The sequence below is a fragment of the Lissotriton vulgaris genome, chromosome 11, assembly GCF_964263255.1.
Source record: "Lissotriton vulgaris chromosome 11, aLisVul1.2, whole genome shotgun sequence".
In the NCBI taxonomy this organism is placed as follows: Eukaryota; Metazoa; Chordata; class Amphibia; order Caudata; family Salamandridae; genus Lissotriton; species Lissotriton vulgaris.
In genome coordinates this window covers 401,529,426-401,546,276 of record NC_141699.1, presented here as the reverse complement: position 1 = coordinate 401,546,276, position 16,851 = coordinate 401,529,426, and the positions used below count along the sequence as shown (strand labels likewise).

Below are 16,851 nucleotides of genomic sequence, written 5' to 3'. Positions count from 1 at the left end.
TTTGTGAATTACATTTAAATATGTATGTTTATTGTGTTCTACTGTAAATAATCAGACTTCCTTTCCAATGATTTGGGGTAGTGAATGGTTCTGGGCCCTTCTTGTGCCCGGACTAGAGATAGTCATAACACCGGGGTGGGAGAAAAGGCAACCTGAACTGTTGCTGATCAAAATCTTGGAGGGTCTGGGAATCCTTCCATCAAAAGCCTTTTGAGGCCCTTTTTCTGGGAACTTTTCAAGACTTTCCCTCTGTGGAGGGGAGCCTGAATACTGATTCTGTGTTCACTCCCAGGTACCGTCTTGGACACCGGTGCTGAGCAAAATGTCAGCTTCTTTCCTACGCTCTCTTGAGTACAATGAGCTTAGTATCTATCTGGTGCTGGCGCAAATTGGTAAAGCCAGTTACTCACAATGTGCGTGCAGTGCACTGCCTGTCATAATCCTTTACTCAATCAAAAGTTCTCAAAGGGGCTAATGTTCCTAAGAAAGGAAAGAGGAAAAAACAACCAAAAAATGCTCGTAAGAGTAAGACAAACGCCACGCCAACAAAACAAGCTGCGAAAAGATATCTAAAGTTATAATTTAAACAGTCCATGTACAATTGAGAGCATATCATTCAGTTAGTAATTAAATAAACAATATTGGTTTCATCCGCTTGTCATAATTGCTTAATCATATACATATTAAAAAACCAGAATGACAACTCTTTAAAAGTATTGAGAACTAAACACCATGATGTCGGTGTCCGGACCAAACTGTGTTATTTGAGTTAGCAAAGTGAATCATTTGTTATTCGCACTTGCCAAAACACATACAATACACTTTCTAAACATCACGAGGGGAAGACGCTCCAGATGTCTAACGCCATCTTTCTTGAGGTCAAAGAAACCACATTCTATTGAAGACGTAACAACAACAGCTGTAAGCTGGTAATAAACTGGTGTTCCTGTAGCTGAAAAGGTAACGGGAAGGTAACAGGAAGCTTGAAAAAAGTGTCCATTGCAATACCTTACAATTTAAACATATCCTTGCCAGGTGTAAAAAGTGAGGCCAACTCTTACCGGCGGCATTGTCAGTGTAGACGCGAGCAAGGTATGGTCATATGAGTGACTCCTTAAGAGTTGGAAAAATTCGCTAAAAGTAGAGACGGCTTGAAATTCCATCTTGGAGAATGGGCGCTATGTTTAATGCGCCAAGTACTCACAAAATCTGCAACAATAAGACCAGTTGTAGAGGTTCACCCAGAGCAAAGCAAAGGTGAAAGGGGCGACTGCTCGACCGTCCGGCTTAAAAAATGGGTGCCGTATTTATCGTATCAAATTATCACTAAGTCCCAACAGCAGACCATAATAGAAAAGTTCCACCTGGAACAAACCAATAGGACGGTCTGTCAAAAACTGTTCCGCGTGATAAACAAAAAAGGAATTATTAGTCCCAAGAAGTGCCGTAATGAAAAGAGCATATCTGTTAGCACTTATTCCATTGGGAAAAGAGAAAATAATATGGTCACAGAAGAAATGAACATCTTAACAAATGTAATGCTCATTAGGAAAGGGAGACTTATAATTCAACAATATATAAATAAATGAAAGAATGTTGGTGAAGCTTCTCATTTTACATTTTTTTATTAACAATGAACTGTTGATGAGTCCTAAAGATCTTGGTATGTACAGACAAAACAATATATTATACCATAGAACTATAGAATGGTCATCTATGGGTTGTCTCAACATATTTGGTAGGCTTAAAAAAACGTGTTGATCTAAACGTTTATTCCGATGTTATTGTCCAATTTGAGTAAACAACCCCACAGATTAATGTGAAGGGAATGCAAGAGTTTATATTACAGAACATCAAGACGGGGTCTTTTAATCATTTAAAAATGTGTAAAGTTCCCCATCTACGTTTAAGCCATAGTACACAGCCCTACATTTGTTGATTCAGCCTGTCTCAGCACTTTTAGTCTATCGCCTCCTCTAGGGTGATCCTATGCAATCCCCACACCATGGAATCTTATTAGCGCCAATCTGCAGACCCATGGCAAGTGTTAAAGTGTACAGCTAGAGGATCATTTTCGTCACCATTCCTCATGGCACGAATATGTTCTTGAATCCTTTCTTTTAAGGGGGGAATAGTACTGCCAATATACACACAGGACACAGTATACCACAAATTTGGTGTTACAGTTTATAAAGGTGTCTATTTTATTTTCAAAAGTTATATTATGCTGGAAACATTTTGTCTTATCCAGGGTGTATTGACACATATTTGGATGTCCGCATTTATAGAAACCATTAGTTGAGACGGTGACCAATCTAAGCCTGTGTTTGTCTTTTAGGGATTATAGAAACTAGGGCACAGTATGTCTTGTAAGGTTGTACCTCTTTTCTAAATTAACTCCGGTTTGTCTGAGATACATTTATTCAGTGAAGTCAACCATAATTATGTGGCCATGTTTGCTCATGATATTGTAGAAAATGTGACTTAGAGTATGGTAAGGTGTAATCACAAAAACCCTATTCGTATTGGTTATTTGTCTCCTCTTATCCATGAATATGTTTTTGCGATCAGTTTTTAGAATACACTGTTTGGCAGCAGAGATGATGCCTGTTGGATATCCCCTTGCTTGTAATATCTTTTCAGCATGGTCTGTCTCCAATTGAAAAACCACATCTTCACTGCAATTTCTTATTCTCCTAGTCATCTCTCCGAAAGGAATAGGGAAGACCTGTGATCTAGGATGTGAAGAATGAGTGTGTAGAATTGAATTAAGTGCTGTGGCTTTTCTGTATAAAGAAGATCCATGCTTTTCCTTTCTTGATCTACAGTTTTCAGATCTAAAAACATTATCTCTGTCTGGCTGTGTTGATGTGTGAATACAATGTTGCATAGATTGTTGTTAAGAAAGGAACAACATTCACCGAATAGAACCACACGCCCTGTCCAGATCATCAACACATCATCGATATCGCTCTCCCATTGCACCACATGATTCATCCTATTACTGGGCCACTTTCTCTAGCCAACCCATGAAAAGGTTGGCAAACAAAAAAGAACATTTCGACCCCATGGCCACACCCTGGCACTGGCAATGCCACTTAACATTGTGTAAGAATACATTGTTATCCAGAACCAATGTAATCATTTCTATCAGCATCAGTGTATGCTCCCACAACGTAGCATCTCGAGATGAAGGAAAATATTGGCTAGCCTTGGTGCCTGCTTCTTTGGGGATAGAGGTGTAGAGTGAACAGATGTCGAAGTCACAAAACAACATTAGTCACACAATAACCAAAATCAACTAATAGATTCATTAGATCTTTTGTGCCACGCACATGTGATGGAAGATTACACACTAGAGGTTGTAGGAAGAAATCAATATATCCCGAGACATCACGGCCAGGGATCCAATTCCAGATATAATTGGTCACCCTGGTGGAAAGTTACAAGGTTTATGTATTTTTGATAGAGAGTAAATACAGGGTGCTCTAGGATAAGGTATATACGAGTATCTGAATTCTAAATCACTGATTAGGTTGATTAGGCATTGGTCATGCCAGATCTTGAGTCACCTTTCTATTGTTAATGTAATTTGATGTAAGGGATTATAACTCAATTTTACATATGCTGTGATATCTGACATTTGTCTATTTCATGGATGTAAGCCTGTGTGTTCATGAGCACCAAATTGCCTCCCTTGTCTGCTTCCTGGATAGTTATTTCTGGAAGTGCAGTTAGTTTGGCAAGTGCATGTCTTTCCCCCTGTGATAGATTGTCACTGCTAATCTTTGTGTATTGTTAAATTCTGTTTTTCCATTCAAATAGTTCCTTAGTCACAAGTTGATGAAAAATGTCTATAGCAATGTCATTTTGTGAAGCAAGCAAAAAAGTGGACTTGAGTCTCCTGCCACTGTCAGTACTAACATCAGTCAAAATACCTAAGTCTGAGAAAATGCGTGTAATGGAGGGTGAAGTTGAATCTTCATCATCCAGTGATAACAGCTGTATATCCTCAATATCACAGATTGTTTTTTGACACGGTATAGAAATTCCTGCATCTTGGTAGTAGCCAGAATGATGCACTCTGAGTTTGTCAGATGCCACTTATCACCGAAAGGTCGTCACTAAGAGGGATGGGAGCTGGTAGCCCATTGACTAGTGATTACGTTGTCCACTTGGGGCATTTTAACGGGATAAATATGGCACCCTGGAAGTGAGATTACATTGGAATTGGAACAAGGACCAAAGAAGGTCTGCCCTGCTGCTCCTGGACTGCACAAAGAGAGGCTGCACCATCTGTTGGACTGCACCGGCTTCACTTTTGGGCTAGCAAACTTAGGACTGTTCCAGTGGCTCCTGGGGTGGGGAAACGTTAAGCCCCTTCCCCAGACCCCAGACCTAACCACTGACTGCACTGATCAATTGGCTAATCCCCTGGAACAAGCTCCAGGGACAAAAAAGCTGAACAAACCCAAACCAGCAAGTTGCTAGCCATCGGAGATTCGCTGCTAGCTGCCGCTTGGCGCTAGTAAGATACTGATCCTTGGAGGCCAAAAGTTTTGCCCAAGTCGGGTGGATGCAAGAGTGTCGTCAGAGTCCGAATTGGTCGCCCAAGAGGGAAAATAGCCCCCACTAAAGGATTTCGCTCCAACTGCTGTGCTTGGGGACCAGTAGCTGACAAGCAGCTGGCCTTCTACTGTTTTGAAGAGGACTTCATGGTACCCTAACCTCTGTGGCCGAAGTCGTTCACTCGTGGACTAAGGAATCGTCACAGAGACACCTCCATCGACTGCACATCAACCAGAGCATTTTTAAGCCTCTTTTCTTCCTGCATCCCCAGAATCTGGACCAGTCCGTTATAGTCTATGACAGTCATGCTGTTAAGGCTGGAACTGTACTGGGAAAACGCTATAGAGGCCAGGAAACTGTTCAGATCTACCCCAATGGCCCCCTAGACCTTCTCCCGGTTAGATTTTGTCACCAAAGCTGGGCTGAAGTAGCCTAACTAACTGTTAAAAAAAGTTTACAATGTTTTAGTCAGCCAGTGCTTGTTTGCACTTGGAACCCTCTGGTAGATTTTGCTCATTAAAATGTCCTAAAAATAAACTCTATTTTTATAAATTGGTGTTGTTTCGTTCATGTGCGACTTTCTTGTTCCACTGTTTGGTACTGTTAAATACTTTAATTAAGTTCCTTTGTCTGAGCCTTGCTGTCCGAAGCCACAGCTACCCAGGGTTGAGCTTAATGCTTTACAAACGAACCTGACTAGACCCAGTAAAGGTTTTGTGAGTGTATTCCACAATAAGGCTACCTAGCCATATCCCATAATTCACCCATATCTTCACAAAACTGAATTGGTCACCCCCAAATTTGGTAGGGGTGTAGAGGAAGGGGTTTCTCCATGAGGGAAACGTATTTTCCTCGCAGAGGAAGAAGAAGCCAAACAAATGCATTTGCACAGGGGACATTCTTTCATTTGTGGAGAGTTCTCTGCCACGGAGACTTCCAAATGGTGGGAATGGATTGCATACTTGGAAATCATGGGATTCCAATATGATTCGATGTAGAAATCTGTGCCAAATGCAGGTTTCCATGGAGCTTTAATTTTGGAATTTGTGAATTAAAAAAAAAAAAGTAACCTGTTGCATAGATTTAGAAATCCCTGTGCAGTTTTACTATTTTAGTGAATAAGCCCCCGTGACGTAATGGAGTGTATTACGATTTTTATTCTTCAGTGACATGGCAGCCCTTCTGGCCTACCTAGGGCTATTTTTATCACTTAAGGCCCTGCAGCGATACTTCAAAGAATTCAGGAATTCCTGGAAATTTATCCTGCATTGACAAGTTTGCTCGCACATTCTTAAGATTTGATAATAATTAATACATATATTTCTCCACCTGCTAATAAGATATTTATTATTAAGCAGGCAATGTTGTCTCTTGAAAATATTTCCTCAGAATATTCTTTTTTTTATTTTTTATTTCAAGTCGTTTTTATTGAAGTAGAAAACAAAAGGAAAAACAATACAATAACTCTTCCATCACATAGATTACTTGATTCAGTTATTGATAGACAGTTACAAAAAATGAAATGAAATATAAAGTAAATCAACTCTTGCTTGCATCATTGTAATACAGATACATACATAACACTCAGTGTGTGGAGGCAGCAGGATAGGTCTCAACGGGCAACAACAAATTTACTCTCGGATAGCACAGGCTAATGTATCAGGAACACATACAGCACATCAGGGAGGTTCGTAGTGGAACGAGGATACGTCTAATGATTTCCACAGCTTTCTATTGGACGGGCTCCATGTGGCTGCCTGTAGCGCAGGATTATTGGCACCTCTCAGAAATGTTACCCACTCCTGCCAAATTTTGAAGTTCACCTCCTTAGCACTTTTCCACTTGCACAGAATCACTTTACATGCCAACGTTAGCAGTAAGTCTAAAAGCATGCGGTCCTGGTCATTTGATAACTGTGGATCGAGCGCCCCCAAGAGTACATATACGAAGTCCTGTACAGGCCTTATCTTAAATACATGTAAATGTAAATGTAGAGTATTTATATAGAGCACTTCTACCCGGAGGCCTCGTAGCGCTGTATTCATACCACTGTGGAACCCATCCTGGCCTTCCCGTGAAATGTCCACTCCTGGGCACCCCCAAGGTGAAGCCAGGCATCCACAGCGCTGCTGGGGCCGTTGTGGAGATTAAGCAAGCTATTGCCCAGAGTCACAGAGTGGGACCCATGATTAGACTAGGCACCGAGGCGAGAATTATCAGGTCCGGGGAAATTGGGTCCAAGAGCAGCCGAGGCGGGAATTGAACCCTGGTCCCGGGCCAGACCTCTGCATCAGGGTCTGCCAGTCTAACCATTGAGCCACGCTTCTCCATGCAATCAAATATTTTCCCCCAGTATACACTTAGAGAAGGACAGTTGAATAGCATGTGTGCTAGATCACCGGAACCTGATTGGCAGTTCCAACATGTAGGAGAATCTCGTAATTTACATTTAAAGAGCTTATCTGGAGTCCAAAATGCCCTGTTTATTAGCATGTACTTTGTTTGGAATAGGATGGGCGAGACTTTGTGGGCAAGGGCCGTTTTTTGAATTACCTCCCAGTCGAAATCTATGCCTGTTAAATTAGGCTCAGCCTCCCATTTCAATTCCACATTCCTGTGAGTTTTCTTGGGCAAGGGCAATAAAAGTTTATACACCTTCGAGACGAAGTGACCCGCATGCATAAGACGTGGAAGATGAGTTATTAACCATGGTGTGTAGGGAGAGAAATTACGTGCAGTCAGAATAGCTTTAATTTTCAGGAAATCATAAAAATCCATCGGAGTAAGACCATGTTTCCGCTGCAAAGTAGAGAACGGGAGTGGTTCCTTTTCTTCATATAGATCTCCTGCCAAGTTAATGCCTTTCTTGGACCACGAGTCCCAGAAGAGACTATTACAGTTGTGCTTGAGATAGGGATTTTTCCATAAGGACATAAAAGATGACTTAGCGAAAGCCAATTTGGTTTTGTGTGTTTGGTCAAGCCTAAGCAGTGCCCGCCTAGTATTTAGCATTATATATTTGGAGTGTGGTAAGTGTGACAGGTCCATAGTGAGTAGGGTTTCGAGTGGAGCATGGTTCACTAGTGATTCCTCAATATTAATCCATAATGGTGTGTAGATCGGTGATTTCGGTAACCATTGAGCACCCTGCTTGCAAAGAAAAGCTGTCTGATAGTTCCTGAACGAAGGCAGACCCAGGCCTCCTTTATCTTTGGCTAATTGCAGTTTCTTTAGCGACACCCTGGCTTTCTTACCCCGCCACAGTAAATTACCAAACAGCTGGTCTACCTTTGTGACAAAATTGTTCGAGAATGTCATAGGGAGCATGCTGGCCAGGTAATTGACCAACGGAGTGGACATCATTTTAAGCGTCTCCGCTCTACCCCACCAGGAGATGAATTTTGGAGACCACCCTTCAAGTAATGTGGATATCTTTTTAAGAGTCAATTCTTCGTTTATTCTCAGGGTGGTGATCAAATCTTTATCAAAGTCCAACCCCAAATATTTAAAGCACTTGGGCTGCCATGAAAGACCGGAGTCCCCAATGATTCCCTTATCACCAATGTTATTCAGGAGTTTGACCTCCGTTTTGTCTTTATTGAGTTTATACCCAGAAACCCTAGAAAATTCTTCAATATCAGTCATGAGCGCAGGTATGGCCTCGTCAGCTCTCTCAGATAGGACAAGCACATCGTCTGCATACGCCGTTAATTTAACCGTACAATCTCCAAATGGAATGCCTGCAATGTTAGGGTCCTGTCTAATATGATATAAGAACGGCTCAATTGCCAATAAGAACAATGAAGGAGACAGGGGGCAACCCTGTCTCGTGCCCTGCTTTAGACAAAAGGCGGAAGAGAAAGATCCACCAGCTCTAACTCTCGCCAGAGGACAACAGTACAGTGACATTACTAGCCTTGTGAATGTGTCCTCTAGGTTAAATTTGCGAAGAACTGCTTCAAGGAAGGACCAGTCAACCTTGTCAAAGGCTTTTTCGGCGTCCAGTGTTATTGCTGCTGTGGGTGTACCTAACAATTTCGACTTTTCTAGAACATGCGCCAGAATCCTTGTGTTATCACTGGATAGCCTATTTTTGAGGAAGCCTGCTTGAGATGGATGGACTAATTGGGGAAGGACCTTCTGAAGGCGGGCGGACAGTATCATAGCCAGGATTTTACAGTCTATATTAATCAGTGAAATAGGTCTATAATTTTTCGGGAGCGTGGGATCTTTCCCATCCTTGGGGAGAACTGCAATTATTGCTTCTGCCAGTGTGCCTCTAACCTCACCAGAGTTATTTATTTCTTGAAACAAACGTAAAAGAGGCTCTATTAGTAGGGAGGGGAAGGATTTGTAAAATTTGGCCGTGAAGCCATCCGGGCCTGGTGCCTTCCCTGATTTCAGACTTTTAATCGCATCTCCTATTTCTAGTGCACTAATCGGGGCATTAAGACTAACCTGGTCCTCAGCAGAGAGACGTGGAAGATCACATTCAGCTAGGTAGCTACCAATCCTATCTTCTTCCACTGTTTTATTTTTTGCGTATAGGTCTTCGTAGAATACTCTGAACACCTCAGTTATTTTGTCCGGATCCGAGTGAGAGGATCCTAGAGCGTCCTGAATGACACTAATAGTGTTCTTTTGAATTTTAAACTTCAGGTACGAGGCTAGACTCTTACCAGCTTTATTGGAGTTACAGATCTTAAATCTCCTTCTCTTGTCCAACCAGACTCCCGCTCTCTCGCTAACTATTTTATTGTATTCGTATTTTTTATTCGCCAAGGCATATAGAGACATATCATCCCTGTCCTTCAGATGTTTATTCTCTAGGTGTACAATTTCACACTCCAAGGATTCCAGATTTGCATTATAATTTTTGTTCATCGCAGATCTAATTTTGATGCATACCCCCCTTATGGTACTTTTTAAGGCCTCCCATCTAATGAGATCAGATGTGTCTCCCTCCTTGTTGACCTGCAGATAGGAAGAGATCGCTGCTTGTATCGTGGTCCGGTGGTGATCATTACATAGGATTTCATCATTCAGGCGCCAAGACGTCTGACGAGAGGAGGGTTTGACATGAGCTATGGATAGGGAGATGCAAGAGTGATCAGACATCACTCGGGGTTCTATGTTAGTCGAGTCTATTCTAGGGACACCGTTCTGCGATATGAGGATGTAATCGATTCGGGAGTACGAGTCTTGTGGTGCGGAGTAAAAAGTATAGTCTCTCCCTGTGGGGTTTTGTAGCCTCCACGTATCTACCAAGTGGAAGTGTTGGCATAAATTGAGAAAGGCTTTATGTGACTTATTTGCTTTAAAAGGACAGTGGGAATCCCTATCCAGTGTTGCGTCCATCGGAAGATTGAAGTCCCTGGCCAAAATGTGAACAGCATTATCCGGGATACTCTCAATATGTTTACTCAAAACCTCCCAAAATTTAAGGTCGCTTGTGTTGGGAGCGTACACACTCGTAACGTAAAACTCTGTATTATCCCTACTTAGTTTGGCCGTGACCCACCTACCATCATCACTCGCTTCAGAAGACAAAAGTTCTACCTTAGACTTTTTTGCTATAAGTATCAAGACGCCATTCTTTTTGTTCACAGCATCTGCGCCCACTACCTCATTATAAAACTTATTCCTCAGGTGATAGAATTGCTTACTCTCAAGTTTTGTTTCTTGTAGCAAAACAATGTCACCTTTTAATCTCCTTATGTAGTCTAAAATCTTTTGTCTCTTGACAGGTTGGTTCAGACCTTTAGCATTAAGAGATAATACCTTCAGTTTGTCCACATTACCCACCCCCAAAGGAGTATTGATTGTATTGTGTGACATCAGTAGGGCATACCTTCATCGCGATAACTATACAACTCACATGGTATGAACATTAGCATGACCGGGAGGTAACGACCTTCAAGATCCACAAGCCTCATATGTACGACAGCGCCACAGTAGAGCCCACAGCCTTCCCCACCACCAAGCATTGAGACGATAAAGATTATGCAAGCACTAAGAAGAAAAATAATGGAACATAGAACACACAGCCCAACCCCAAATCCCCACGTCCCCCCACCCTCCCAACCCCACCTGTACGTAGTAGGCATGGTGACTGAAGAGAGATTGCAACGCATCCTCCCCGTGCTTATACACTTCAAAACATGAGCGGAACAATGAACTCACACCGCAGACCTGCGGTCGCTGTTAACTAACTAAGGCAACTTAGGCAAAGTAGCGGTCTAGGGACCTGCATCTAGGGACCCCTTAGGACAGGAGTGTGAATGACTGAATTACCTGCTGAACCTATTGCAAATTCAATAAAACAACAGTATCGACTAACAAGAACTTTCAGAATACCCCATGGGGAGCGTCTCCGTTCGCATACAGGTGCACATTGCTTAACGATCATTAAACTAATATGCAACAACAGAACATTCTCATTACCAATGGATCAATAACCATTGCAAACATTGAAAAAACCATTCGATTGCAAGGAACTGAAGTAGAGTTTAGAACTATTAGCCTCCCTCCATAGTGAGGGAGAGGAACACGCATGAAAGCTTGCATGGAATGCGAGGATGAAGATCATTGCCAGGTCCGCTGAGCCTTCGGGGTTACTCGTTTCCATGTCAAGGTCCTCTGGGCCATCCAGCATGCGTTTCAGTTTCAGTGGATCGGAGAAGATGTGTGGAGAACCCTGGATAATCACACGATATTTTGCTGGGCCCATAAAACCATACTGGAAGCCCCTTTTCTTCAACATCGGTCGGAGTGCCAAAAACGCTTTCCTAATGTCCACCGTCTCTTTGCTATAATCTTGTGAGATGTAGACTTTAGCTGATTTCCACAGGATATGGTTGTTTTTCCGCATGAAGGTGAGAATCTGCTCTACATGCTGGTAGCGTAGTGGCTTGCAAACAATAGCTCTAGGCCCTTTTTGAGAATTACTTATCCTGCCCGGCACTCTATGCGCCCTATCAAATTCCAACGGGTGATGAAAGGACAAGTTGGTAGCTTGAGTAAACCAGGATTCTAAGAAGGCCACACAACTTCCATGTTGATCCTCCGAACCTTCCGGAATCCCAAAAATGCGTAGATTCCCCCTTCTGTTCCTGTCCTCCAACTCCGCGAGTTTTCGTGTCGTTTGATCTGCAGCTATACACAGACGTTTGATGGCAGCACAAGACTTGACTTCCATGTCCTCGAGCTTGCTAATCCTTGATTCCGCTTCCAGCAGTTTCGCATTGGTGTCGCGATAATCCTGCCTGATCGCCGCCACCTCCTCTTTGGTCGCTTTTGCCAGGTCCCACACCTCATCCAGTCTGCTGAGTATTAGGTCGACCGGATCAGGGTTGTTTTTTCCCCCTTTGATGGGCGTATTCGGATTCGACTGATCATATTTTAGTCTCTTCAAGCTTTTCGCTAGCTCTTTACTATCTGCCATGACGTGGCGCAGATTCTTTCTTTTAAGCACTGTGTGCGCTTGTGCGCTTGTGTGTTGTATATGTCTCACCTATTCCTTCCTCTGGCGCAATACAAGTAACTGAATAGTCCCAAGGTGAAGCCTCCTAAAAGCTGGTATGAAGATCGCACTAGCCGTTCTCTTCTCGTGGCTGTTTAGTCGTCATGTGAGAAGTGCGCACACTCATACAGCGCCGTAGCCCTGCGCCGCCATTTTGAGAGCCACCCTTCGCGTGAAGCCTTGCACTATCAGAGACACGTCAGCAGACCACTTATTGAGACCAATCTAGATTGTGCCCCGGGGGGCCTGATATGAGGACTATAAACTCATAGTGCAGCACAGAATTCAGTCACAGGTCTGCGGGTCCCCATTCATGGAATCCGCATTCATTTCCACATCAAAGCAGCCCCAGCATCCATGTGTCACAATAATCACAGCCGATCACTCTGTTGTTGTTTCCGTTCTAATATCCCACTGCTGCATTTCCTTACATTCGTGCCAGTATCGCTACCATTGCGCTGTTTGTACATGCGCCAGCCGCCACTGTCCGGTCAAGTGAGCCGACCTTATCTCATCCCTTCTTAGCGGGTGCCGGTAATCAGCAATGCCTCCATTACACATTGCTCGAGTTGAGCATAATTCACACTCCTTAAGTCGCTAATGTCCCACAGCTATACAATCGCACCCTGGGTAGGATCAGCGCTAAACAGGTTATTCCTCACGTGCCGATGTACAGTTACACAGATCAGGGAGTCCTCGCTCAAGAGGCATTACATGCCGCCATTTTGCGTAAGCTAATGTCGCTAGCGTTTCCTCACGGGTCTGATGTCTCCCGTTAGCGATCACATTTACTCACGGCTCCCACCGAGGTCTGCCATTCCACCGCTGCTCTCAGTGATCGTTCCCCGACACCAGTCAGGACCTCATAGATTGTCCGCCGATATTCCGTGCAGCCACGCGGTCTTCTTGCGGTCTTCTCTTCCGCCTCACTTACTGCAGCCTCCGACGCGGAGCATTCGAGGCAGCTGAAACACTGCTTCCCAGCCACCGATCTCTTCGGGCTAACCTTCTAAGTGCTCCCCTCACATTCCGGGAGCCGATTCACCGACGTGTATCGGTATTAGGGCATAAGGACACGTTCCACCTTCAGTAATCGACCTCCGCACGGGCAGAGAGAACTACGGAGCCGCATTTTATTTGCATAAGTGGAGATTTGAATGAAAAGTAAAAAGCTCAATAGCAGCAAATGGATTTCTATTGACCGTGAATTAAGTTTCGCTGATACCAAATGGTACTTCTAATAACACTGGATGCAAAGGAAAGCCAGTATTGCCAGTGTTGTGGCTATCGGATTCTAAGATGCTCAGTGGTTAAAAAACAAGCATTGGTAAAGTAAGTCGGAATTGCTTTGCCATTGTTCAGCATGCTTCGCAATCTGCTTTACCAGTGCAAGCAACCAGTAACCAAGTGATCATCTTGAAAGTACAGAAAACAGTGTTTTCATAGTTTTCTGTACTTTTGATATTGTGGTAGGCTGCTATAGGCTTTGTCAAAATCAGCAGAGTTGTAAAGTCTCTGGCACTGGCAAAACTAATAGCCACTACACCCTCGGAGAAAGGCAGCACTCGGTAGTGCAAGGGAGCAGCATCCAGGTCATCACCAACACCATCATCAAGTGGCTGGCGTACCATGGGAGCTCTTCGGCAAGGAAGCTGGTAGGAGAGAGTTGGGGTTAGTCAGGAGTGGGAGCAAAGTAAAAAGCGTAAGGACACTCCAAAAACCAAGACATGTACTCCCTTAAACATGTTATCCGTTCAAGGCATGTGAGCTGTAGATCACATGATTTGCATACTCCTGCCATTTAGTGTTGGGTCCGGATGGTTGCTAGTTGTTTTTCTTCGAAGAAGTCTTTCCAGTCACGAGGCAGGTGACTCCTCCTTTGGTGATAGTGCGCAGCTCTATATGCCAAGAACAGATGCGTACTGGCTAAAAACCATTATCCTCATGTGACATCACCAGCGAAAGGCTACACCCAAACCAGTCTAAAGCAAGAGTAAACAAGCTATGCTCCATGGAAGGGACAATCAATAAAAGGCAGGAACTAAGATTGACAAAACAGCCATATAATACTGATGTCTAATGGCAGCTATGGTATTACATATTGCACATACGCAGTACTATTCAATACATTATTGGTGCTTAACAATCCCAAAGCTCAGCCACCCATAGCCCCATCCTTAAAGGTTGGATAGAAGATTCTAGTAGGATGAACCACTCCAAACCTCAACATTTCCCTAATGTGGTTAGGCTAAACATAATCATCATATCGCAGCGTGTTTTTTATGCAGGCAATATTGTGGGCTTGAGCAACGCTGCTTTTAGGTTACAACTACTGATAAATAAATAAGGGCAGCATTGGCAGAAAAACTATTTAAAAAATACAGTGATCCAAAACTAAAGTTATGCTGTTTTTTAGAGAAAATAACTGGAAAATGGTGACTGTACAGAATTGGTTTAGTTGCTGCTAAGGAATTATCTTATCGCAGTATGCTGTTTGACATTACATTATCATGGAGGGTATTAATGGAGACCACGTGACGTGCTGTAAAATTGACAATGACTGGTGTGGCACAATTAAGATAATACATATAGAAGGTTATCTCTCTCTTAAAAATTAGGAGGTGGTACCTGGTGAAATTGATACCCCTGCTTATTAGTGGTGCACCGCTATGGTGGTTAACCAATAAAGTGTATTTGAATAGAATAGATGGTTGAATACAGAGACACGCTTTATTAATTAGAGTCCATATTGTGTCAGCTATTCATACAGAGCTAGAATTAATTTCAGCTGATTCAAGGGCCTCCAGATCTTTAGGCCACTCCCATGCACCTATGAATAGTTTATTGAGATTGTGATATTGTCTGGAGGAATAGCATAATCATGCTGGAGATGTATTCACGGATGAGTGACCTTTTCTTAACTGGAAATGTATTGGAGCAAATATTTGTGTTGATGTAGATTGTTCAAATAACATTTTTTGAAAGAGCATCTGTGATAAAATTGCTCAGTGTACCCAGCGCACAAGCTTTTCATTTCAGTGTGGAAACCTATTTCAAGATTACAATAGGTTGATAATATTCTAAGTGTGTTGAGTATATTTTTGATCAGTTTTATGTTTCACATATACAAATCAAATACATTTAAAAAGTTTGTTTTCCAACATTGCTGCTTCAATATTTTAATTTGTTTTCAGTTTACTCGGGTTGCAGAAGGGACAGTGAAGTGTGTGTGAAGGAGACACTACAATGAGGCTCTACAGCCTCAGCATCCTCTACAAGGGAGATCCCAAAGTTCACCTTCTGAAGGCAGCATATGATGTGTCGTCCTTCAGCTTCTTCCAGAGGTCCAGGTAAGCTCCTATTTGCAGTTGCTGCACTGCAGAGTTTGAACGTCACTACTGTGCTTTTTGTGCTTCTTAGATAACAGTAGATTTTGACTGCTCTGCTATGCAGTGTGTACACCTGGTCAGATTCCTTACCTCCACTGTGGGTCATGTGCAAATAGTATAAAACCAAGTGGAGTTCTGAGAAGTGATTCGACCTCTTGTGTTGCGATTGTGCATTTTGCAAACTTGAGTCTGCTCCCCAAGAGCTCATAGCTCAAAGTTGTGACCCCCTGTGCATATTTTGTGAAGCTGTGACCGGTTCTTACTATGCCGTGATTTGTTACTTGTTCCTCTAAATGTAGCCCCAAATGTCAAGGCATTTATTTCTTCATCAGTTCCTATTGGAGACTGGTACTCTTTAGTTAACTCACACATTTCTTTTCCTGGCTCGCTCATTTCTTGTTTATTCTTCAGTCACTCTTTTCTCTCCATAACTTCTTATTTGTTAATTACTTTTCATGAGTTTTTGTTTTCTTCCCCAACACATTAGTTATTAAACTCTTTGTATGAGTTTTTAATCACTATTTTCTCTTCTAATCACAAACGTTCTCACAAAAATCTCTTGAATCACTCCTCTCTCCTTCATTCCCAATTCCTAATGCATTCTGTATTGGATCTGTGTTCCCAAATCCAAAATTCCTCTCAAAGTTAGTGTTCAGTTGTTTTTTTGCTATATCTGATTTGCCATTCACAAATTTTCAAAAATGTTACTCCTTACTTCTATTTTATTTTCCAAACTCATTGTTTAATCATGTTTCATGGCCTTCTAGTGCCTCGTCTTTGTGCACCAAAACATTCACTCCTCCCTGAGTTTTTGCTCTTCTAGTTGGAACCATGGATTACATTTGCACTCCTCTGGGTGACACTGGCCTCACTTTCACTATGCACCATCTGTTGATCCATTGTGTGCCCTGCAGGTATAGCTTTCTATGTTCTACCGATACCTCTCTTTGAGCTGCCATGATCTCATGAAAAATCCATAGTATTGCCCATGGTGTCATTGTTTGTTTGTCTGCAGTGTGTTTCATTTCATTACATGCTTGGAGTTGCTTGCGAAGAATGTCATGTGCTTTCTCGTAAACAAGAGCTGAATCTACCACTCTGTCTCTGTAGTGTCCAGGAATTCATGACCTTCACCAGCCAGCTGATAGTGGAGCGTTCAGGACCAGGCAGTAGGGCGTCTATCAAAGAACAAGGTAAGGGTGGGTGTCTCCAAACCCTACTCCCTCCACCCCTCTTGCCTCAATATCCCAGTCCACGGTAGTGCTGGCACTACGAGGCCAAAATAATGGTTATGGGCTCTTTGCTGGTAGGGTACCATTCTGCCCATCAAACGGAAGGTAAGATGATAATGATTGAGAGTGGAGAGGGTGG

At 42.8% G+C, this 16,851-nt stretch overlaps 1 protein-coding gene across 1 annotated transcript in view; it reads left to right on the top strand.

The window, feature by feature from the left end:
- The window catches only part of YKT6 (YKT6 vesicular SNARE protein), a 118,631-nt gene that overhangs the window by 14,272 nt on the left and 87,508 nt on the right, over positions 1 to 16,851 (top strand). The window contains exons 2-3 of the mRNA XM_086943437.1: positions 15,286 to 15,441; positions 16,591 to 16,673. Of these exons, the coding sequence (XP_086799563.1) occupies positions 15,338 to 15,441; positions 16,591 to 16,673 (187 nt within the window). The 5' untranslated portion in view covers positions 15,286 to 15,337. The remainder of the gene's footprint in view (positions 1 to 15,285; positions 15,442 to 16,590; positions 16,674 to 16,851) is intronic.